Genomic DNA, 26,325 nt, shown 5'->3' on the forward strand with positions numbered 1-26,325 from the left:
AGGAATATGGAAAAGGTATCATTAATTTTGGGAGGGGCTTTAGCTGACGTTACGGGAATGATTATTATGATTGCATGGTTTAGAAAATGTGAAAACTACCTGGATTTGCTTTGTTTAATAGGGATTATAGCAGGGGAACACTATTACTTTTACATGTCATTTTCCAAATGATGTTTCTTCCTTATCCGGGATTCTTCATTTAATTGAATGTACTTTCCTCTGTGAGGGGGGAGGAAAGGAGTGGTCCACCAGGAGGTGAGGTAGGAGGGCAATGGTATCAGTAACTTTTGGGGGCTTCTCCTTCACCATCCCTGCCTTCATTTGATGCATCCCTACGCATTCTCCAGGGCCAAGCTGGCACGTAACATTCTCAGTGACATCCTCCTTGACTTGGAATAAGGTTCCCCTGTGAAGAACACTTCCCTGGGTTCCTCCTTCTTAGTGTGCTGATGCTGCTGGACAGCATGCGGCCTGATGCCAGGGCCACGGCTGCCTTGGTCTCTGTGGTATCTCAAGCCGTCTCAGTACCAGCACTAAGCAGAGCTCTCAGTCTTTTCCCACTGAGTGAGAGGAGTCCAACTTCCAGACCAATTGAGTTAGCCTGACTGATTAATCATGAAATAGAGATGGAGGAGATGCAGACCTATAAATAACCACCAAGGTTCAGTGTTTTCTAACTAATGCACTGCGTATTGAATGTTTTCTATAACTATGTACACGTTGACTTTTACAGAAATGGGATCCATGGCTCATGTCTTTTCATAAGTGTTTTTTGTCTTTTAAGAGTATTTAAAGCCATCTTCCTAAGTCATCTTTCTTTCAACAGCATCATTTTTTATGGCTGTATATACATCTACCATTGTTTATTTAGTCCATCTTTTATGAAAATTTTGGTTGTTTTCAACTTTTAAAATATTCTAAAGCAGCAATAATCATCCTTGAAGTGAAATCTTTACACACATTATTATGGTTTTTTAAATTATAAATTTGTTGATGTGGAACAATTTTGTTCAATGGAATATATGCTTTAATGATTTTGGTACACGTTGCCAAAATGTTTTCTAAATAGGTTATATTGATGGAAGTTCCAAATAGCAGTGTTTTTGAAGATGCTTGTTTCCCTGCATCTTTGCTGATTTAATAGGCTAAAAATACTAAGATCACATGATATGTTTTGTTCATTGCTATATATATGTGTGTGCATATATATTTTATTCAATGCTAAATATTAAAAATGAATTTTCACTTTTAAAAATAATTGCTTGTTCATGGTCTTTGTCTGTTTTTCTATTGAAATTTTCTAAGAGCTCATGTATTATGTGCACGGTGTTAATACTATGCCATATGGGTAAAACATTTTCTTCAGCTTTTTGTTTGCCTTTTAGCTTTGTATAGAATGATATAAATGTATTTTTTCTTTTCAGAAATGTGTATGAATCTTTTAAATTTATGGTTTTTCATTCATTCATAATGTTAAGAAACTTGATTATTAATTATTATAATTATAGTTATGATACTTAGATTTTTAACTTATCTGGAATTTGTTTTGATGCTCAGTGTAGGGGTAAGAATCTAACCTTACATGTTTTGAAAATGGTCTTCTATGTAATCTAACACTTGGATGAGTGGTCTATCTTCTCCCTGCTTCTTCTGTGACAAATGACCTTATTTACAAAATAGAAATAGACTCACAGACATAGAAAACAAACTTATGGTTACCAGGGGGAAAAGGAGGTGGGGAGGGATAAATTGGGAGTTCAGGATTTGCGGATACTAACTACTATATGTAAAATAGATAAACAGCAAGATCCTACTGTATAGCACAAGGAACTATATTCAATACTTTGTAATAGCCTACAATGAAAAAAGAGTATGGAAAGGAATATATATGTATAACTAAATCACTATGCTGTACACCAGAAATTAATACAACATTGTAAACTGACTATATGTCAATAAAAAAAAATAATAAATAAATAAATCAATCTCTCTTAACTGAAATACTATCAAGATCCACATTTAAAATACTTAACTAGTTATTACTAGCATTAACTTTATAACATAATATTAACTATCATGAAGTAACTAGAAATTGTTCATTTTTTTAAAAAGCAAAATTATTTTACATGTATGCTTGCACCTGCTTTTAGACTTTGTGTTCAGTACTACCTTAGGTTGAAGTCTGGGAAGCAGGCTTTACGGTGGAGATCTGCATACAGGAAGTGTACAGGGGAGTGCCCTTGTGGGCAACATCTGAAAGGGGATAAAGGAAGGAGGCAGAAGGAGGACATGAGCTGTGATACAGTCACAACAGAAGCTTCAGCCAATCCCTTGGGGAGCTCTGTAGCTGGGATGGCCCTTGCACAGTTGTCCTGCCTTGAGGCAAGAGCCCCTGGCCTTTATATCTTTCCCTATTGTCTAGTTAGACATTGGATGCAGTTGCCCTTAGGTAGGGCGTGTGACCTTTAGTGAATTTACACTCTTCAGCAGAGGGTAGTTCCCAGAGAGAGACTCAGCCCAGAGCTGTCAGCCACCCACCCTCCCAGCTGCTGGAGGAATGAGTGCCTCGGCCCTGAAGAGGGATCTGGGTGGCTCCCTACTACTCCACCATGGTTACTTTGGTCTGTCTGGCTCTTCCTGTGCCAGCATCACACTATTTTAATTAGTGTAAGTAATACATTTTATTATGTGGTAGAACATTTTCTTCAGTTATTTCCTTTCATTATTTTTCCATGTAACATGTCTAGGTAGACACATGGGATTTTGCTTAGCATTGTTTTATGTTTATGAATTGATTTGAGGAAGAATTCACATCTTAAAAAATTAGATTTATTCAAGAAGTCAGAGTACCTTTCTGTTTGTTCAGTTCTTCTTTTATGCCCTTTAGTAGATTTTTATAGCATTTGAAAATTATAAATCTTGCATGTTTCTTGTTATATTTTATTCTTACCAATGGATGAACAGATGAAGACCCACCAGTGAAGAATCTATGTAGGGGACTGTGAGGCTCCTTTTACAAGATTTAAAGAGACCCAAGTGAATGGTACAGGAAGGGAAAATTTGATAATTATCAAAATATCTCAAAATATTCTAGTAAGGAAACTCTTGAGGATAGTATTTTTTCTTATAATGTCTCTATTTTTTAAAAATAGGTAATCTTAGCCAGCTGGTACAGGATTTATACCAAAATAATGGACTTGATTGGTATTCAAACCAAGATATGTTGGACAGTTACCAGAGGAGAAGGACTCAGCCCTATTGAAAGCTGTGAAGGCAAGTTTCTATAATATTGTCCGGTTACCTGTTGCAGCTTAATAAACTTACTGCAAAGTTAGTGGTATAAACAACCATTTCATTATGCTTAGTGAATGTTTAAGTTGGGAAATTTGGACAGGGTATAGAACAATTAGTTTGTTTACACAATATCAGAGGACTCTGCTGGACTCAAATGGCTGGAAAGACTGGAATTAACCAGAGGCTACTTCACTTAGATTCTGGCTCCTGGGCTGGAGTACCTGCAAGGCTGGCCCAGCTGAGACTCACCTGGGACACCTATATGTGCCCTTTCTGTGCAGCTTGGGCTTTTGTATAGCATAGTACTTCAAGGTAGTCAAGCTTTTCATGTGGCAGCTCAGGGCCAAGCTGGATACTGCATGGGCTCTTGAAATACGGCTTCTGCTATGGTCCACTGAAGTAGTCACAAGCCCAACCAGTCTTGAGAGCAGGGGAATAGACCACCACCTCTGTAGGAGGCGTGTCCGTGAACTTGCAGCCCTGTTTTAAAACCACTGTAGCTACTACTCTGTTCTCATCTATGTTCCATGCTAGTGTCATGTGTTCATATGGGAACCAAGGCAACCATTTAATATATTTGGCAGTCATTTTAAAAATAAGCATATTTTAATATAAATTGCCAGACACATAAATTAATTTATAGTTTGAACTTTTTTTTTTTTTATTTTTAAAGGATTGGGAGATCCTGCTTGCTTTTATGTTGCTGTGATTTTTATTTTAAATGGACTAATGATGGCATTATTTTTCATATATGGCACATATTTAAGGTAAGATTATTCATTTAAAGTATGTGTTTATAATAATGTATACTAGAATAGTAAAACAGTGAGATGATTGACTTACAGTTCAGTTTTATAACAATGTCATCTCTAATGTATTTACTTGTAGATACAAAATTATTTCCCATTTGAATGATTTTATCATTGGCATAGCCACCCAAATTTAAAATAATTTTAAAGGCTTAAGTAGACCATGATGGGGATTATTTGATAAATATTAAGTATTCAGAGGCTTTCAACATAAGCAATCTATGTTGTTTATATAAAATATAAAGGAAAGGAGCACTCACTGTCAAATGATGTTAATGACTGTTTTGCTGATGTTAAAATAGAGATATATTCTATACAGATATTTAATATCTGACCTCATTTACTTCATAGTTGAGCAATATTCCTAAACCTAAAAATATTGACAATTTTTTTGAGTTGTATTTATTTTTCTTTTTTTTTTTTTTTTGACAATTCCTTACTTTACTTGTTTGAACTATTTTACCTTCAGAGTATCTTGTAGAGTTTTCTTTTTCACTGCTTACTGATTCTTTGTGGTACAGAGGTATAGCATATGTGTATATGATTTTCAGTTTGGGTTAATGTATGTAAATCTGCTATTATCCTGTTATCTTCTTTGCTTTGGAAGTGTGGCATTCTCAGCTTAGTACCTCAAAGATCTGCTGCATTCCTAGCTCATCATTTGCTTGTATAGCAGTCAGCTTGATAAATATTTGTCAAATGAGGAAGCTATTAGAACATCAACTTAAAATACATTTGCATATGGATTTAGGATACTTTGATGCTAGTATTCCTGACTTTGCTCTAAGAAAGTTCTTTTAATTATGTAATTGGGGGAGACTGAAATGAAAATTCATGATTAAAAGATGATACGAAAAATTTTCTTTTTGAAACAAGACACACAGAAGTAACTTAAGCATAAGTATCTGGAGAGGAAGCTGACTTGAAGGAAAGGAAAGCCAATGTGCCTTGTCTCATGACAAGCCAAAGTTAGATGAATTTGGGGGGAATCTGTTCATTTTGCTAAGTACTGCCAAGCTGTCTTATGGATAGTTTTATTACATGTGAGAGATTAGATTTTAAGTAAGAGAAGTTAAAATGTGGAACATGGCATTATTACTAAATTGCTAATCTATATAGTTAAGCTGTTTTTTTTTTAATTGAAAGAAGAATTTCTAAAGATTTAAACATTCAGTATCATTTTCTTCTAATTTCTAAAGTAAACATTCAGTATCATTTTCTTCTAATGCTTGTGATAACAACTGTTTCAGAGGCCGAAGGCACAATGTCTGCTGCAGAGGGTTGGAGGTTCTGACTTTAGCTGAGCGGTTCTTGGCAGTTTGGGCCCCGACCCACATTTCTTAGTCCCCAGTCCGCAGTGGTCTCCCTCTGTGGGAGCTGAGTGTTCATTTGTTCCGTCAGCACATGAGGTGCATACCAAGCAGTCTCTCTTTGAGACTGTGTGTTTAGGTTCTGAGAGCATGGTGGGGGGTGAGGTGAGTGATGGCAGCGCTTGTGGGCGTATGTCAGTGGAAGATAGACAGCAAGGACTGAAGTGCTTACAATTCTGGAGGCAGGGGAACTTTGTTCTGTGTGGAGCAGTTGATTTAACTCTGCTTTGGAGGATCAGAGCATTTTGGATAGGTTGGGGGTGGGGGGAGAAGAGAGTCCCAGGGAGAGATAAAGGTGGAAAATCTGGGATGTGGAAAGAGGGTGGCAAGCAGAATAGTTTTACTGGGATGCAGATTATTGAGCAGGTATTATGGAAGATTAAAATTGGAAAAGTGAATTGGGCTGGTTGATGGATGACCTTAATGCCAGGCTGGTTTGAAACCTCTTCCATAGCAAGTGAAGAAAATCAGAAATTTGACCAATAGAGGGATAGGATTCAGGCTGAGATATGGTCTCGTGCAACCCTTGACTTCTCTACCTGTCCCCGAAGTCAGCCAGTGACTCCCTCAGCACTGAGTCTGTCAAACTGCTGGGCCTAACCTAGTCGTGGGTTTTAAAATCAATTTAGTGAGTTGGGCCCAGCAATTTTTTTTACATGAAAAAGAAAAAATTACAAATGTAAATAATAAAGGATACCACACTTTATAATGTAGCTGTTACTTAGAGAAACTTCTCTTTGTTGCTTATTGTATATATGTGTATACATGTGCATGTGCTGAGTGGTAAAGTCTCATTTCTTATTATAGGATTAAAAAAATCCGCAGACAGCTCTCTGCTTAGAGTAGCAGGACAGAGTAATTTCACCTTAAGAGGATTTGGGTCTTTCCAAATAGCTGCCTCTGGTTCTTCTCCCGGCCGTGGGGCTGCATCCTGCTTCAGCTCCACGTACTTTACTGCCTTGTGCCCCAGCGGCCCCTTCGTTGTTGTCTGACTCTTGTACCTGGTGGCCTCTTTGGAGCTGTGCTTGGATATAGAGCCTGCAGGAGGGTCACACATTTTCATTTCCCTGAATGATCTCTTTAGTCCTGTCCAGACACATCCTAAACTATAGGTTCTTCCTAGCCCCGCCCATCCGCAGATGAGCATCCGTTCTTGTGCATCCTGCAGTCACTTGCATTCTGGGAAGCCTTGACTGCTGTCCTACACCCCGGGGACAGGCGTGTACATTGTACTCTGGTAGTGACCTTGCTTTATCGTATGTTGAATCAAGTCTTCCATCATTTTTTCTGTCAGTTTTTTTTTTCATTTCATGTTTAAGTGTTCTTGATATGAACATTTTTAAAAGTCTCAGATTACGAGGTAGTTCTTAATGTTTTCTCCTTGATGGTTAGGTTAGTCACCCTTCTAATTTCTTAAAGTCGGATAAACTTTAGACTTCTTAACATGTAGGGTAAGAATAAAGAGGAGGATATCTTCAACTGAGTTTAGAACTTTTTTGTAAATTTTGTTATATATTGAGAAATAAAAGTTGAGATTTGTCTAGCAGATTAGGAGTTTACAGGCAGATTGAGTATGACATTTTAAACTCCAGAAATATATTTGTTTTTAAATAATATGAATGTAAGTTTTCTTAAGTCATATAAGCCATTTCATTTCACCTGAAACGGAAGTAGAAGGGAAAATAGAAAACATTGCCAAATGGTGAAATGTGACTGGGCTGCCAAGCTCTCACTTGAGAAGATGAAGTAAGATGTTTTTGCAAATACAACCTATTCATAATGTACCTTTTTGTCTGGAATTCTCAGTATTTTAATATATATTTTTAAATACCAACTGTTAATTATTTTCTAAAAGCTATGTTGTTCATTAATAGTTACAGTTGTTTATTTCGCAAGATACTCTAACAGTTTCTGGCCTAACAGCCACAGACTAACAGTTTCTGGAGACCAGTTTCTCCAGACCCCTGTGTGTAAGTCTCTGTTCTGTAGGGAGGAGGGACCACAAGACAGTAGTAGTAGTTAGCAGGCAGTTAGGAAAGTCCCTATTGCTTCTTTTGGGGGGAGATTCATATATTCCTGGAAAATAAAATTCTTTTATGGATAAATGCCAAAAACTTTTCATGTTGGATCCCAAGGGCAGAAATCAAGCAAGTAACATTAACACTTTTATTCTTTGTAGTTTGATTTTAGTGTTATTCTGGAATTTGGAATTCTGTCTCACTAGGCCATTTTATGTTGTTGAGTAAGGGCATCTCTGTGATTTGAGTACACTATCTACTAAATCATCCACTGTCCTCTCTTAGAAAACTTTTTTATGTATGAAATATGTCCAAACTATGGAACTGTATAAAAATCTTTACATATATTTTTAAACAGTAGTAAAGTAAATACCTATGTACCCATCACTAAGATTAAGATTCTTGTCATTAGTGGAACCTTTCATTCACTTAAAATTCCTCTTTAATGTATTTCCTTCCCTTCTCCCAAGCCGTAGAGGAAATGGCATCCTTACTTTGGGGCTAATTTTTCCTTTGTTTTTCTTTATAACTTTACCACCAATGTATATACCCTTAAATGAGCTATATTGTTTAGTTTTGAAAAACTGTAGACATTGTTTATTTTAGTTTAACATGTAGAAGTTTACTCTTTCTAATATTGCCATTTATCAGGATCCTGTTTTGGTCCATATTTAGTTCTCATACATGTGATCTTGTGATCCATTAATTTTTCTTGGAATCAATTTGTTGGCACATTACAAAGTGGAATGGAAGGTAGCACACTATGTGTAGTTATTTCTTTCTCCTTGAATGTGTATTTCTGTGGTTGCACGTCTCTCCCTGTTTCACCCTCCTCCAGGGAGAATTGTGTCCCATAGTCTGATGGTTTGTGATGTTTCAGTCTGTTTTTTGAAGTTTTTGTTCTAGTAGCTTTCAAGCCAAAATTAATAAAATGCTCTGTTTTATTTCCTTTGGTGATGAGTGAGAACATCTGTTTTAATGTTATCTGGAAGACTTCTATGATTTTTTTACTCATAGCTCTTGGTCTGACAAATATCAACAGGTCCCCAAATAAGTTTATTGAACTTTCTTTTTTATTATGTTCTATAACTGGGTATGAAACTTATTAGATGTTTTTAAAATTAATTGTCGTTGTTTTGTGTGTCTGTATATGACCTTGGCATTACTGGGTTTTTGTGATGAAATACAGCAGCCATCTCTTGCCCCATCTGTCTCCACCACCCATCTACCCCTTTGTCCAGAGAAATCACTTTCAGATCTTTGAAATCTCAGTGATATTAACATGGAAACCAGTTGTCCATATTTATGTTATTATGACCATTTGAATGTTGCTCACTGCTGAGTCAAGTGGGGTAAATGATTGTTTATGTGGTAATAATTTTTTTCCTATAGTTAATAATTCCTATTATTTTGTTTTCCTTAGTGTTCTATGTACTCACTAATTTTAAACCACAACTGAATGGCAAAACACTTGCTTTATATTTTGCCAAATGTATAAAACTCATCATTTCCCTTCTCCCACCCTCATGCCCTGGGGCCTCCCTCCCTCCCCGAGCCCTCTGTCCTCTGGTTCCACCCTAGACTGCCCGTTCTCTAGGCTTGCCTGTTAGAACTTTAATTTTACACCTGGTTTCTGGTTTGGCTGGTTTTAGTATTTTATTTTTCCTCAGATTTTGTCCCACTGACTTCTAAGATTCAGTATAGCTTTTCAAAAGTCGGGTGTTGTTCTGCCATCAGTTCCTTTTGTATGTGGCTCATTTTCCCCCTCTGGCAACTTTGAGGTTCTCCTTTTGCATGCCTCAAATAAAGGTCATGATGTGGTAGATGTTTCATTCTTTTCTTTGGGCACTGTGGGCTCTATTCATCTGGACACCTACATTCTGTTCTGGGGAAAACTTTCTAGTATTATTCCTTTGGTGACTTTCTTGTCTCTGTTGTCTTTTTCTCAAAATACTACTGTTTGGAATAAGGAACTCTTGGGCTGAAATCTAGTTTTCTAGTTTTTCCCCCTCCCTTATATAATCTGTTGTGTTTTATTGTACTTTCTATGCGATTTCTAATTCTCCTAAAGAATTCTGAGGTTGAAGTTTTCTTCTGCTTCTTTCTTTGTCTCTGTTACCTCCACGTCCCCCTTGAATTTGTACTTGTTTCTGTTTTCGCATTGAAAGCTTCCTCACAGCCTGGTGATCCTTAGCTTGACATCTGTATTTAAGAGCAAGGTAGCTTGTGAAAGCCAGTTAGAAGGCTGTAAGGTGGATGGGGCTTATTGACTAGTGGGTTTTATTATAAAACGATGGGATTGTGATCATCTTGTAGTCCCTTCGTTTACGAGCTTCAGCAACCTCTGCAGACGGACAGTCGCGTGGGTACATTGGATTCTTAATCACTCAGTGCACATTTGACACTAGGTACCAGTGGCACTTTCCTGCCCCCTACCTCCTGCGGACATGGAGGTGTGAGGGCTGGGCTGCACTCCCTGAGGCAGGAGCCAGTATTCCCTGTCCCTCTTTTCCATTCCCTCTATTGCATGAAGGTGGCTTTTTGAGAATCTTTTTTAACGATCTTCTCTATGAACTTCTCTACATTTAACATGTGCTGCTCAGTATCTCTGATCTGTCCCTGACTCTTCCTCTTCTTTTGAATATTTACCTTTCTCTCTCTCTCTCCACTCAGTTCTCCCTTGCTTCTCAGCTGTTGTGAGAAAAGCCTGTTATTCTTTGGTAGATACAGCTACTCATCACAAAGTGCCTTTTCTCCCACATGAGGCGCCAACCAGTCACAGAGTACAAAGAAAATCATCTTCTGATTTTCTGTTCTTCTCTGTTATCTTCTTTGGTCATTCGAAGTTCACTGCGGCTTCTTTGATACCAGAATTTTTTTAGCTACTTTATTTCTAGATAGGTTCCAGAAGCCTTAAGGGCCTAAAAGATTAGTCGTCAAACCTGTATGTCACACCTCCCTTTTAATTTTGCTTAATGCCCCCCTTTCTATCCTGAAGTGAATAGTCATAGTTAATATAACCAGTTTTCCTACCCTGTCTTCTCATGGTCCAACCCAAATTACCTATGAAGTGACTCATAGGCTCTGTGGCAGAATAGACTAACTTTTTATATCAATTTCTTTCTCCTCCTCCAACCCCCACCTTTAAGAAGTTGTTGAATTTCTAATTCTTTATGCTAATTTTGCTTCCATTGTTTTGACATTTTTTGACTCTTCATTAAAAAAAATCAAGCACTTACTGTTTACGCAGGCTGGATTTTTGGTTAAAAATGTGTCTTAAGCAGGCTGTGAATTGCGCTGGCTCAGACTTTTCCAGCTCCATGTTGTTTTGGGTTTTTTTTTTTTTTTTTGAATGTTCTATTAACTTGGCTTGCTAGTACATCTTTAATCATTTGGTCTAACAGTTGTGTATGAATATTTAAAAGGTATTTCTCTTCAGCATGCATTAATTGATGAAAGTTATTGGTTGAAAATATTGGTGTCTTTTCTACAAAATATGCCCCTTTTTATGTCACTGTCTCAGCAAATTACACTTAACCTCACCGTTTGTTGCCCAGGTCTGACCTTGAGAAGCTGTCCATGGCTTTTCCCTTTAGTTACCGCAGAAATCTGAGTAGTCATAAAATCCTCTTGGTTTCTTTCTTCAGGATATCTCTGGCGTTCTCGTACTTCTTTGTTTGCACCCTAGCATTCTGTGTTCCTGGGACACCCCAGCATTTTCTCTCCCTAGGACTGCCTTACCTCTGCTGTCAATCCTGTTCCACACCAGGCCATTTTGCAGACTTTCGTTGGTGTGATTGAGTTTGAAGAACTGTGACAAGGACAGTGTATCTGGAGCACAGGTTTTGGTGTAGGAGGAAGAATAGTGAAAGGGGTCTGGAAGTGTATGCGGGGGCCATTTGAGACATGTTTAGGTGTTTGAATTTGCTCCTGAGGACAGTGGAAGCCAGTGAAGGACTGAGTGGATAGAGTTAGTGTGATTGGATTAATTCACTTTTAATGATGGCTTACTGTAGAGAATGCACTGTAGGACGAGCCAGCCTAGATGTGGTGAAGCTGCTCAGGAAGGTGTTGCAGTTGTCCGTGTGGAAGAGGACGGTGGCCTGAGCTAGTGTAGTAGGGCTGGGATGGAGAGAAGCGGACAAGCTCCGAGATGTTTGGGAGGCAGAGTTCATGAGGCTTTGTGATAGACAGGTGTTTTTTGTTTTGGTAATTTTAGGACAGTGCAGGTTTGCACGTTGGTGTAATTTTCTCCAGAGGTGCTCAACAGAGAATTAAGAAGGTAGGTGTGCATGTGGGGCGGGAGAAAGCTGTGAGTAGTGGGGAATGAGCTGGAGTGTTGGAAGATGACAGCTCTGAGGAGGGCAAGTGAGAGAAATGAAGTCAGATGAGCAGGGTTTAAGGAAGAGTTGGGGAGCAGCCTGAAAGTGATAATAGAGGAGGCTGTGGGCCTCAGCTCCGGGCCTGAAGCCATACTTGGGCAGGACAGGGTGACTCTCAGAGCAGGGTGAGGTTCCAAGGCAGGAGGAGAAGGAAGCATCTAGGTAGAGGCAGACAGTGCCAGGGAAGGAAGTTGTTCACAGTGGATTGGAGGTCTGAGTAGCAATGATGTGAGGTGTTGTCTGTTTGCCTGAGTAGTTTTAATGTTTCCACCTATCTTCAGATACCCTTTGAATCTCTGCCCTGGGCGAGGCTCTGTGTTAGGTGTCTCAACAGCTGCAGGAATGAATTGGAAAGTTCACAATGTAGTAAATAAAATATTCTTTGTCTTGGCCCTGACAGACAGAGAGTTAAATTCTAGGCATTAATTATTTGCTTGTAACAGCCTGAAAGGACCCAACTGAGAACTTTCTCAGCCTTCCTGATCCTCATGCTTTCTCACCTTTACTTTCTCTTCCCTTAATGCTCCAGAGTATTCCCACTCCAAAGTTTAGGGGAGGATGCTCAGCTCTCAGCCAGGCCTGGTGGGCATTTCTTCATACAGCTAGCAGGTGCTGAAGCTTACATCTCAAACTCAAGACTGGGAATTCTCTTAATTGATTTATTTCCAAATTATTCATATTAATTTTCTTAAGCATTTACACAATAAGAAAACTCATTCCATGGGTAATTTAAGATCATTTTGAATTAGCTATAATTACTTTTGTGTTCTCTTTGAGCTTTGCATGTTTCATCATTCTTTGGTAAATAGAGATGAAAACCTCGATGATGAATGAAGCCTACCAAGATGTGATGATTGGTTTGAATCCACTTCACTTAAGGATTTGGGAAAGAAGAGAATTATAAAATTATTAAACATTAGAACTGGGAAGTATTTTTAAGATCTTTTATATTCTTAACCCCTTGTTTTGTATCTTAGGAAATCAAGGCTCAAAAGGTGAATGGGACGTATGAGTAAATGTGGTAAATGTTTAGCCAGCTTAGAATGTTTTGAAATTTGCATAATAGGAACGTTCGTATCTTCTGACAATTGGTGGTAATATTGCAGAAGAAATTTTTTTTTTTAACCACTAGGGAATGCTGAAATATCAACTGATCAACTGTAATGGGAAAAAAAATCAATTTTTAAATATTCTGATTACTACTTTTTTTTTGTTTAGCAAAATAAAATGACCTATGTGGTATTCTCCAAGAATCAGAGGGTAGGGAGGTAAATGCCAGGGACACTATTTTAGATTTATTGCAAGTCACATCATTTCCTAGTGATTGTAACTTAGAGCCTTCCTCATAGATAAACAAAGTTTATTCTCCCCTCCTGGCTATGCAGGACATGAAAGTTTACCAAAATATACCTCCCTGCTTAGGTAAGCAACTGTCTATAATCATGGAAGGTTCTGAGCCATAACCTATATTACTGTAGAGCACTATATAATTTTGAGGTGAGGAAGACCTTGACAGATGGGACAGGACATGCAGAAGAAAAAAGAATATTGACATTTTACTATAAAATTAACTAAATAAATTTAAATGTTTTTCTGACAGAAGACACCATAAAGTATATCAAAAGATTTTTGCCACCCATATGACAGTAAAAAATTGATATGCCTAATCTTTAAATAGGGAAACAGAGAACCCAGCAAAAAAACAAGACAAGAATGTGAACAGGCAATTCACAGAAGAGAAAATGAACATTGTCAAAAACAAAACACTAAAATGGTGCTTTGTACAAGTAGTCAGGAAATACAAATCAAAATAACAGTGAGAAAAAAATTTTTCACCCATCCAGTGGACAAAATATAAAAGGATCTGGGCACATCGGGTGCCGTGTTAATAGAGAAATGGACCCCTCACACCCTGCTGGGGGCGTAGACTGCAATGCCTTTTCTGGAAAGCTCACATTCTTTCACTTGGCAGTCTCACAGTTAGGTCTATCTGTTAGAAATAAAAGCATCCATTTTTATGTGTACAAAGATGTTGTTTTAACATTTTTAAATTATAGCAAGGAGTGAAAAACAGCTGGGTGACCAGTAACACAGAAAGGGCTGAACAAATTGCAGTATGTTTGTACACTGCAGTATTTGACATCTGTTAAAAAGAATGCCTTGGGCACTGATTAAGAATCATCTTCATGATAGATTAATCAGAAAGAAACAGTTCAGAGGGATGTTAATAGTACAGTCACATTACAGATGTATGTTTGCATGGTTATAGAGAAAGATTTGGAAGGATGGGCACACACAAATGATTCTCTTAGGGGAATGGGATTCGGGGAGGTGGCCAAGAGGAAACCACTTTTCTAAATATATGGACTTTTGTTAGAATAAATTCAGATAATTAAAATAAATATCTATATAATATCTAATATTTAAATATCTTAATTATTTATTTAAACCCATAACTCATTCTTAACCTTTCTGACATCTCATCACTTTTAGTGAGGGCTAGAGTTGGCCTGTTTGCTGGTCTCTTGAGGTGGCTACGCCGCCCCTCTAAGGAGAAGAGCCTGACACCCGCTCCCTGGCCAGTGCTGCTTCTCAGCTCCTTTATCTGTCCTTCTTATTTCGGTGACCCATCACTTCAACTACTGTCTGGCCAAATATGCTGTTTCTTTGCCTCTTTATATTTCATTCGTGCCAGTCCAGGTTAATAACCAGTGGAGAAAAATCACACAGTCCTACCATTAGTGTCTCTATGAATTTGTGGTCCTGAACTTCAGTTGATCCCTTAAAGGCAGCCCTGCAGCCTTTCTGTTTTCCTTCCTTACCTCTCTCCTTAAACGCCTGTATTACTTCAGACATGCCCCATTTCTCAAACCTTTACCACTGCCACCTCTTCTCTTGAGCAGCAAGTGGCCCTGTGCCCCGACTCTGTCAGGAAAATGGCAGCTCCATAAACTACTTGCCACTAAACATGCAGACTTCACCCTCCTCTTGAGCCTCAGGTCCCCTGTACTGGGATCCTGGCCCTTCCTGTCTCCTTCTGGGGTTGGTCAGAGGATGTATGTGCTCACTACGTGCATTATCTCTGCCATCTCATGTTACCTCCTGGGTTTTTCCTCATTCATACATCAGAAGAATAATGACCTAAAATATGTATTTCAGATTCTTTGTTACTTATCTGTGTTTTACACATATTTGTTGGATGGATAGAAAGAAGGAAGGATATTTGGGTAAAATAATGAGAAAGCGGCATGAGCTAAAGAGAGTAAGAAGGCCTCAAGAGTAGAGATGAAAGAAATGATGGGACAAACCTAAAAACAGCCTTACTTTCCCTCCTACCCACATGCTTCTGGCCAGGGTGGAGGGAGAGTGGGGACATATTTCACTCTTACCTGAGCAAATGAAAGTTTCATTGTTAGTACTGCCAAACTGTACCATTCTGATTTCTTTGGAGTTTTAAGCCAGATTGCCATATTTTGATATTTTTGTTGTATTTCAAAATTTTCTGAAAACAAATGAAAGATAAAATTTTATCTGTAAACTAGTGTTTGCCAACCATATTCTATAGAAAAGTAGCTTGGAGATGGGGTTTGGGAAATTCCAAATTAATTAAATGTTAGATGTGCTAACGTGCTTTGTGAATTTCCAAGAGCAGGAGATAGTGTGGTGATTTCCAGCTTTATGACCATAAAGCAGTTTTCTGTAGTTCTTCCCACCTCCTCTTTGAATGTATATATATCATATGCCAGGAAAAATATTTTGAGAAATACTGAGGGACACAAATAAATATGTGGTACTAAAGAATTTGAAAAAAGAACAAGAAAGATTAGGTTATGTGATGCACGGTAACATGACTATTAAGAATTTTTTATTCCTGGTCAGTTTGTGTGTTTTCCTGTACATTTCAAAGATGGAAAATGGTTTTTTAAAAACTGAAACTTGTTCTGACAAATAATACATTACAGGAAATAAGCTGTTTTGTAAATAAGTTCTGGTGTGGCTAAAACTTGTAGTCCTGGCAGATTATCACTTTATGTTACCTCAGAGTTTATTAGGATTGACCTGGTTCTGTTATTTGAGTTGCGTTTTCTTATTCTGTTTTCCAGCGGCAGCCGATTAGGAGGCCTGGTTACAGTGTTGTGCTTCTTTTTCAATCACGGAGAGGTGGGTAGTCAACAAGCATTTTCCGTCTTTAGGGGATTTTCCTTCTAAAAATTCAAATTTCTTCTTTAGGTAGTTAGTCAAATATTTTTTTAAATTTTAGGAGATTTTACATATAGAAATATAGGTTTCTCCTTTAATTTCTTTAAATTTAATCTATAGTAGCATTCTTTAAATGTTTGCTCTTATTTTGATTCAGATTTTAAACATTCATATTTGTCTTAAGTGAACTTCTCTTGACCATTATATCTTTTATGTGACATATCTCTTAGTGGTTTGAAGAAATAGTGGGTCTGTGTTAATTCTATATATAATTTAAAACTGTGAAAGCTCATGTTTTAACTATAATAAAGACAAGCCGGCCATGGATATTGTTAACTTCCTGTGTGGGGGTAACTTTTTGATGTAGGAGCTACAGCATATGTTTCTGTTTTAATTCACTTATCTTAAACTTTGATATACTTTTAAGTATCCTTTGCAGAATATTTTATTATACCTATAAATTTGCATGTATCCAAGGGCTTTCTAAAGAGAACAGCATTGTAAAAAGCATATACTGCAGACCCAGGCTACCTGGGTTCAAATCATGGCTCTGCCATTTAGTGGCTGAGTGACCTGGGCAAGTCACTTAATTTCATCCACCTTGATTTCTTTTTTGTAAAAAAAAAAAAAAAAAAAATGCAGTTTTTACATATCAAGCTTTTTTATTAAATGTTGATTCTGTCCCTGTTGAGAATTATTGCTAAGATGAAAGCTAGCAATTTTGCTTTGCCTTTAAAATGTTTTCTTATCATAAGATGTATATAGCATGGATTGATGCTGCAGGATTTTTAGCATGCTGATTGAAAAGCATTTAGATGAATATATTAAAAAAACTAAATACAATATTTTTCTCCAATTTTTGACTGTTAAAAATTCATTATATGTGAAATAGGTTTGTTCAGCTTTTTATGATGAAATTTTTTCTTGCCAATTTGTGGGACTTTTTCTTTTCTCTTTTTCTTTTTCTTTTTCTTTTTCTTTTTCTTTTTCTTTTTCTTTTTCTTTTTCTTTTTCTTCTTTTTTTCTTTTCTTTTCTTTTCTCCCTTTCTCCCTCCCTCCCTTCCTCTCTTCCCTTTCTAGTGTTGGTAAGGTTTTGGCCATTTATTCTGGGCCTTCTATTTATTCAACTCAATTAAAATAACTTACTGAAGGCCTACTGTATGTCAGGACTTGTAGATACTAGGGATGTGTCAGCTGATAAAAAAAAAGACCCCTGTCCTTGTGGATAATCATGTGAAAGTGGGACAATCTTCTGCCTAAAGTGAGGGAGTACTGGTTTATCTGGGGAGAAGCCCCATTGTGAGAGGAACAGAGAGTGGAAGGGATAAGGCCAGACAGTGAATAATGGGAGGTGGGATGTGGAAGGAGCTGATTCTGTAGTCCTGTCAGTCATTGTAAAGTTCATCTGGAGGAGATGGAAAGGCCATGGAGATTCACCTGCAGAAGAGTGACATGATTTAAGTATTTTTTACATTAACTTGAAAAGTAGTGTTAAGGGCAAGATTATTTATTCAGAGTGTTGAGTGGTGTGCCTATGTGTGAATTTACATTAAACTTACATTAACTCCCAAAGTCCAAAAACAGAGTGTGTGCTAGTCTTAGTTGGGACTGAATCTGTTGGTGTAGATTTGAGAACTAGCTTCTAATGTAGTTGGAAAATATCCTGCAATGTCATTCATGACCTGGCTCCTTCTGGATCTCTTCACTATCCAGGGCTTTTTCTTTGCTTCAGTCTTACTTTCGTTCCTTCCTCCAATTCCCAGAAAGCACCATTCTTTTTCCTTCCTCAGGGCCTTTGCACAAGCTATTTGCGTTATGCCCTGCATAGTTCCCTCCCCTTGTATCTCCTAATCTGTGCTAATTGACTCCTAGTCATCTTTAATAACTGGACATTTGAATTTGGGTTTCAGTGGTATTCTTCGTTTCTTCCTGCAGATCTGGGTTTCCATCTGGCGTAATACCTCTTCAGTCTTAAGAACTTTATTTAGCATTGTGGTGAAGATCTGCTGCCAACAAATTCTCTTAGCTTTTGCTTGTCTAAAAATGTCCATATTTTGCCTTTTTTTTTTAGTGTATTTTTGCTAGATAAGAATTCTAGGTTGATAGTTCTATATTTCAGCACTTTAAATGTTTATTCTATTGTCTTCCAGCTTCCATTGTTTGATAAGAAGTCAGCTATCACTCTTATTACTGTTGTTACCCTGAATGTAATGGGTCTTTTCTGTGGTGGTTTGAAACTTTATATTTGATTTTTATTGGTTTGATGGTGATGAATGTAGATTTGGTCTTCTTTGTATGTATCATGCTTAAAGTTCACTGAACATCTTTGTTATGTGGGTTGATTTTTTAACAGCTTTGGGAAATTTAGCAAATATCTTTTCTTCAAGTATTTTGTCTTCCCCATTCTCTTCTTCTTTGAGGATTCTAATTCCATGTATGTTCAACTTTTGATGTTGTCCAATAGGTTTTTGACACTCTTCCTCTTTTTTTCATTTTTTTTCCTCATTGCTTCTATTTGGATATTTTATTTTGCCATGTACCTGAGTTCACAGGTACTATATTCAATCTGCTGTTAAGCTTGTCCAGTGAATTTTTCATTTTAGATATTATAAATTTCAGTTTTTGAATTTAGTTTTTTCCTAGAGTTTCCATTTCTCTGTTGAAAATTCCTATCTGTTCACCCATTCTATTCATTTTTTCTACAGTTTTAAACCTAATTATTATGGTTATTTAAACTTGTCTTCTAATTCCAGCATTTATGTTATGTGTGGATTTAATTCTATTGACTAGAATTATTCTCTAAAAAAATCTAAAATTGAAAAACTAGAATCTATCTCTTGATTGTGAGTTATATTTATATATTTTGCATGTCTCATTGCTTTCTCTTTTATGTAAGAATTTTTGTATAAAAGAATGATAAAGCCTGAGCTAGATAATTGTTTTTCTTTTTTTTTTTTTCCAGAGAGGGAATATCTTTTCCTATGTCAGGCATGTAGAGTAAGGACTAAGCAGTTGGCTCCCACCATGAGTCTTCTAAGCTGGGAAGGGCTGCAGTTTTAATTTGTTTTAGTTTACGTCTAGCTTCAAATGAATGAAGGAGATTTCTGCCCTTTGGCTCCATCTCCAATTTCCCAGATGCTCAGCACAAGGCATGATCTCTTTTCTCTTACCGGCAATTGGATTTGGAAGGGGTTAATTTTCAGCTTTTTAGTTTCAGTCCAGTGCTAGATTCAACTTCAGCAAGTTCCTGGAAGCTAAGCACTGTGTGGTATTGTGAGTTCTCCCTGCCTTCTGGCTGTTCTCCACTGCTTCTTCTCCCCAATCTGAATGTCCAGTTAACTTAGTACCATTTGTTGAAAAGACCGGTTTTTTCCCCACTGAATTGTAGTGGTGCTTTTGTCATTAATCAAGTAACTGCGTATCTATAGGTTTATTTTTAGACTCACAAATCTGTTCCATTTGTCTGTTTATCTTTTAGCCAATATCACACTGTCTTAAATATTGTGTCTTTATAAAGTGATATCTGGTAGTGAACGTCTCCAACTCTGTTCTCCAGTATTGCTTTAACTATTCCAGGTTCTTTGCATTTCCGTATAAGTTTGAGAGTCAGCTTTCCATGATTCCTCCTTCCTCAAACACATATACAACCTGCTGGGACTTTAGTTGTGATTGCCTTGGATCGCTACATCAATTAAGGGAGAAGTGACATTTTAAATTAACTAATCTTCCCATTCATAAACGTAGATATTCTTTTGTTTATATCAATCTTTAATTTCTTCCAGCAATATTTATGTCTTGCAATTTTTTTGTTAGATTAATTCCAAAATATTTTATAGTTCTTTTTTTGGTACTATCTTTGCCCTTTTGTTGTGTCCTCCATGTTCTTTGAATACTTATTTTCTTGCACAAAAAGGTGTTTCAAGATCACCAGTAGTTTCTTGTCCCCAGATGTATAGCCATCTATTTTCAAGGACTCTTGGATCCTGTTAGTGGAAAATGGTTTTTAGAGACCACAAGCAGGGTATGTGGTATGCTTATTGCTGCTTGGATGTAATCACTTTTAGTTCCTTTTAGTAAAAATTATTAATTCACATGATTCCTCCAATAATTCTAATTCAGTAATCTAGTATTCTAAACTCTGCCTTCCCCCACTCCATATTTATATCTCCCTCCTCCCCACAATCTAAATGTATTTACTTATTCGCTTTATTCTGTAATACACACAAAATAGTTTCAGAATTAGTACATTAATACTATTACCAATCACAAACGTACTAAGTATGGTTTAAGATTTCTTTATGTTCTGTTTAAGTTATATTCTACAATTGAGGTACAGAGATCAAAAGTAAAACAGTTCAAAATATACTTAAATTATTTTTGCTTCTCTGTTAGGTTGCCATTTTGAGAACACAGAATTTTTTTTTTCAGTTTGTATTTATACTGCCTTTATATCTGGATGAATACTTTCAAATTGTAGACAGAATTCTGATTATGTTGATAACCTTGAGAAGTTTATAACCACATGGTAAAGGCAGTAGAGTTGATATTGATAACATTGTCAGATATTTTTTCTATTTTAAGTAAGTAAGAATGGTCAAGTTTGAGTCATTGTAAAAAAGGATAGAGTCATGAAGATATAATTTGTTGCTTATCCAGCAAAGCTGACTGATTTCACAGAAGTTGAGACAAAAAAGATAAATGTTCCTTTTCATAAAACTGGTAGAAATTCTTTATTAAGATAGTAAAGTTTAATAATAGCAATTATATATCACTGTAACATTAATTCCTGTGTGAGCCAAAATTGTATTACAAATTCAAATTGACCTATGTAACTGACGGTTAATTGGGCAGCATATCAGTATGTGGTACAGAAAAAGACAGAAACACCAAGAAAGCTATCTAGCTTATTATCAAGGTGCATTGCCATCAACCTTACAAAGCCCAAGCTAAGGGTCTACCTAAACCGTGAGACTGCCCTTAGTAACGTCAAATAGAAGATGTTCAAACCATGGCAGTTTCACCTAACCTTTTTGTGGTTGACATCTGAATAGCTGAATCCTCAAACCTATATCATTCTCTAAAAAAGAGTAGCCGTACACATGGTGGTCAGAAATCTTTTTTTAGAATCCCTTGTAAATGTAGTATTTAAAGTAATATTATAGCTAATATAGCAGTGCAGCAGTCAGAGGTGGGGTAATTAGTTTTAAACCCAAAAATTATACCAACAAGTTACAATTGATCCTACAAATGTCAACTCTAATTAAAACTCTTAGAACAAGACCTAAACATGATCTGTTTGAAACTAATACTAACTATAACTGATAATTTACCAGTCAGTTCTACTCCTGTTTTTGAATCGTGAAAAGACATCAATTAGATTATGCTAGATTTCTTATAAATAAACTATTTGAAAGTGAGGTTGAAAAATGAGTCTGTTTATTGCCAGAACTCCTCCACTTTTGATTCTCAAGTAAATGATTAAAAAATTCAGCCTTTACCAAGCAGAAAATAAATTAAAAGCCTGTTGTCATCAATATCTAGGCAGTATTATGTTGCAGTATTATTCACTGCTGTGAAATGTGTGGTAAAAATTATATAGTGGATGATGACAGCTTAAACAGTATACAATTTTTATTGAATTTATTTTCACAGTTAAAGAGTTTCTTGTTCTTTGTCAGAGTACAGAATACATTTGTGTAACCATTTTTGAGGCAGTTCACATGTGTATATTTCCTCCTTTAATTCTTACATTTCAAGATAATGCCTTTAAAGTACATTGGTATTTTAAACTGTCAATTTATAAAAAGAACTGCAGACTTATTTTCCATTTAAAATTACAGTTAAAGAAAAAAAATATTTGTTTAAACTTAAGGCATGATTAAAGCAAATCTATTTACTATCTGCATATTATGAGTTCATCTGGAACAGCAATTATGTTTGTACCCAATCTAATAAAGTACCCTGTGCTATTGGAGAAACAATAAAAAGCATTTTCACATACATTTTAATTCATTCACTCTTAACGTTTTAGAAGGAGAAGACCTTGCTCTTTGTTACAATCTATAATTGAGCCTTCTTATCCTTACTTTGCAGAGGATGGAATTGAGTTTTAGAGAACTGATTGATTTCCATTATTAAGGGAAATGAATTCCTAAGAGATGACAGCATGGTGGAATTTGGTAACTGAATGTGGGTGAAGAGTCTATAGGAAGAAAATTCTCAAATTGTATATTATATAGCTAAATATTTTCTTGTTGGTTTTTGCAGAGAGATTGGTAGCTTTATAAATTTTGGTTGTATATCTCTACTATCAATCTTACTGAAATCTCTAGTTAATATAATAAACTAACAGATATTTAACATTGCATTTCAGTAACAATAAATAGGCATTTTAAAGACTTTTTCAACCTTTTTATATTTTCTTGTATGTACAGTTCATTTATAAATATATATTTATGTTAGTTTATATATAATAGAGAATGGTGAGTTTGTTAAAAAATTTCTTAAATTGGCTCAGACTTTCTATAGCAGTAGTAGAAATATCTAATAGTTTGAGGTAGAGCTAAAATAAAGGAAAGGCTTGTTTCCACTGTGGTCTTTGTAATTCTATATGGTCTTTAAAGTAGCCCTGCTTAACTTGAAAGATGTAATGATTTCTCCTAATGTGACTAGCGAAGTAGCAGTAATATCAAATTGTTTGCATTTAATCCAATGCAGTTTTCTTTAAATTGAAAGATTTATTAATAGATTTAAAATATATGGAGAAAAATTGAGTACCAAAACTGAGATACTGCAGTATTTAATGAAGTCCAAAGTAAGCTTTTCAGAAAGGTTGATATTTGGCTATTTTAGGACTTTTGTTATTTTATTTGATCCCCTGTGCCACTTTAAAATATTTTGCAGCCCACGATAGCATAGCCAAAGAAGTAAAAACAAAAATGGAGAGCTCCTTCTAAGCTGCATTGTGAATAAAGATACTAACAGTGATGACCACAGAGAGTTTTAAAGTGTTGGTGATGGATAGTTTTGCTGAAATTCATGTGAAAGAAGACAAACTAAAGTTAATTTTCACAACCAATTCAAATGTAATGTTTTTAATTTTGGCAGAACATTTTCTTGCTGGTACTTTCCCTGCTTCCTTTTGGGCTGCAGTTGAAGTTTTTTAGTACTTTGTGGTTGACAATCCATGATGTTACTGTTTCACAAGATCTTATGCCATGTGTGTCTTCCTCCCAGTTTTGCTGCCGTTGGTAGAAAAGTTAGTAGCTTGTTTTCCAGCACACTATTAAGTTGTGAAAAAAAAAAAAAAACTTAACAGCAGCTTTCACTTGGTATGTCTTATTCAACAAATTCAGCAAAGATACCACACACTGTGATTTCTTTTTCAGTGTACCCGGGTGATGTGGACACCTCCTCTCCGTGAAAGCTTCTCATATCCATTCCTCGTACTTCAGATGTTGCTTGTGACTCATATTCTCAGGTGACTTTGACTTACCTTTAGTACTTGTTGCTTGTTTTGCATTGAATAACTTAAGCTAGAATTTTTTTAAACTTCTATTATAAAAACAGTATAATAAAATAATTAAGGTGATGCTGTTCTAGGTTGAATGCACAAAGATATTTTAAGAGTATAACTTCAAAACATTTACTACCAAAAACGTTTTCCTAACCTGCTTTCTAGCCTCCTTCTCTTCCCTTAGTGGTGCATAGATGCTGCTCGAGGAGCAGCAGGTGTGCTTCCACTTCTTCTGCCATCCCCGCTTCCCCAAGCCATTTTCTGTTTCCGTGGCCTCCTGAAAATCGACATAAACAAGGGGGAAGGCTGATGTCAGTAACATGTATCCTGTGAGATATAGCCCTTCAGAGCAAAGAACAGTTTATAGAATAAGCGTTGTCAGATACATGAATACGTTTAGTTCTTCTTTCCATGTTTGTTTAGCATCCCTGAGAACTGGATAGTAGGGATAAAAGGAAAGCAACCACCTGAGTAGGTGAAGGTATGCTAGGAGAATTCCTGCAGGAAACTCAGGATTGAATTGGGCTCTCCCAGATTTCTCTGGCCTTCAGTTAGAGAACTAACGGAGATTCAGGCTCCACACAAGTAGACAGAGAGTTGGACCGAGAGCAGTTCCCTCCCCTTTCTTTTGACAGATAATGAATTTAGATAGATGCTGCCTTGATTCAGAGAGTGAAAATAAAACAAAATGAAGCCCTTGAAAAACTAGAAAAATAGAATAGAAAAAGTCCCAGGGTACCGTGACAGACGTTTCCTTCTCGAACACTTCAGGAGAGAGTATCGTGTTGTACGAGCAGCTGATGCCCCACTGCACATGCTGTGTTTCAACATCCACATTCTCAATCTTGGCTTTTCTTCTCCAATATAGTGCAGCTAGAGGAATGGCCATCAGTCTCTAATTTCTGCTTTTCTTCTGCCTCTGCTGCTGTCTGAAACCCAGCGACAGCAAGCTTCTGCTTTGTCTCATATTCCCTTGCTGGTCCGCTCTGATCTGAGCAGCTGTGGGTTGTGCAGCTCTGCCTGCTGAGTGCTGCTTCCTCTCGTGCATCCTGAGGGCTGTGCTGTGAAGGTTCTCTAGTGTCCTGCTGCTGCTATAACGAATCACCACAAACTGAGATTTATTGTGTTACAGCATACAGTTCTGTAGGTTACTCCTAAGACTGGGGTGTCAGTGGGGCTGCACACCTTCCAGAGAGAGTAGGGGAAAATCAGTTTCCTTGCCTTTTTTAGCTTCTGGAGGGCTTTCTGCATTCCTTGACTTGTGGCCCCTTCCGTCTTCAAAGCTAGCAATGGTGGATTGAGTTCTCGTTGGTCAGTTTTCACTCCAGCCTTCCTCTCCGACTTTGAAGGACCCTGTGATTACATTGGACCCACCTAGGTAATCCAGGCTACTCTCCCCATCTGAAGCTCAGCTGATTGGTAGCCTTAGTTCCCTTCCGCCGCGTACCATGCCACATGCACAGTTTCCAGGGATGAGGACATGGGCCTCTTTGGGGGCTGCCATTCTGACCACCATGGAGTTGCTCCCCTTGCTGTTTCTTGGCCTCAGGGCTGCTTTCTGTTAGGTTCTTCTGTCCTGTTCATTGGGTGCTTTTGTGTAAGCTCTTTCTTTATGTTTTCTTTAGCCTCCTAATCCTTGTCATTTCAGCCTCATCCATCTCCTCATTCCTGCCTTTACTTTTTTTTTGACCTTTATAGAAAAGTGCTGGGGGAATTCCCTTCCTTTAAGATCTTTCTCATTCTCCTTGTTTCTACCTGACATCTTCCTTCTGCTTTCCTGGCAACTGCAGTCCTTTTTGCTGTGGAAAACCACATCCTCTTTTCCTGGAGTTGTGGCAGACATCCTGCCTTTCTTCAGAAGGATGGAAACCTTATTTCTGTTGGTAATGTAAGTCTTCCGATATTTCATCCTTATTACTGAATTTTGTCTCCTTTGGTAGAGTAGCTATTTCCTTTAGCTCTCGCTTTCCAATGTAGATGACATCTCGTGACGTGGGGTGGGTGACGGGATGAATGCCTTGGGCAAGACGAGAAGCCGAGCAGCGTTGCTGTGGGTTGCTGGTACTGAGGATACTGTTATACATCTGGAAAAGAGGCTTTCCTAGTGCTAAAAATCAGTTATAAATACGATTAGAAAGACATTTTGTCCTAACAAATTAGTTTTGTCCAATTTTGAATTTTAAGTATTTTTAGAAATTCAGTTTTGTATAAATTACCTAATAAAATACCAACCACAGCCTTCTCTAGTTCTCGGCTGTTCCTGGCAATATTCTTATGTTTGCAGTCCCGTTACCGTGCTTCAGTGCTGTGTGGATCATGCCATCACCAGTTGGAATTCCTCTGCTTTCCATTGTTCCTCTCTCCCCTAGTGCGTTCTGCACCCAGCTGCCTGATGACTATTAAATTCTGCTCAGAGATCTTTGTCTTTTGTTACTCATAAAATAAAAATCATTTTCAGTATTCAAAAGCAGTAGTGAAATGCTTTATTTTAGACAGTGGCTTTCCAACTTTTTGACTGTGATCTACAAGAGATAAGAAATACATTTTACATTGTGACCCGGTATACACGTACATGTGTGCACATGAACAACTGAAACAGAACTTTCATGGAATAGAAACCTTATTATATAAGACGCAATCACATTTTTTTTTTCTACTCTATTTCACTCCACTACAAGTTGCTGGGTTTTATCTAATAAATTGGTTTTGTAACTCAGTAGGTTATCTGGATTTTAA

At 37.0% G+C, this 26,325-nt stretch overlaps 1 protein-coding gene across 3 annotated transcripts in view; it reads left to right on the plus strand.

The window, feature by feature from the left end:
• Positions 1 to 26,325, plus strand: part of DPY19L1 (dpy-19 like C-mannosyltransferase 1) — an 84,567-nt gene that overhangs the window by 15,333 nt on the left and 42,909 nt on the right. For all 3 annotated transcript variants that reach the window (XR_012508121.1, XR_012508122.1, XM_074367241.1), the window contains exons 5-8: positions 3,153 to 3,273; positions 3,968 to 4,061; positions 15,977 to 16,034; positions 23,462 to 23,553. Coding sequence is in view for 1 of the 3 variants with exons in the window: in XM_074367241.1 (XP_074223342.1) it covers positions 3,153 to 3,273; positions 3,968 to 4,061; positions 15,977 to 16,034; positions 23,462 to 23,553 (365 nt within the window). In the remaining 2 variants the exon portion in view is untranslated. The remainder of the gene's footprint in view (positions 1 to 3,152; positions 3,274 to 3,967; positions 4,062 to 15,976; positions 16,035 to 23,461; positions 23,554 to 26,325) is intronic.

Source organism: Camelus bactrianus, chromosome 7, assembly GCF_048773025.1.
Source record: "Camelus bactrianus isolate YW-2024 breed Bactrian camel chromosome 7, ASM4877302v1, whole genome shotgun sequence".
NCBI lineage: Eukaryota > Metazoa > Chordata > Mammalia > Artiodactyla > Camelidae > Camelus > Camelus bactrianus.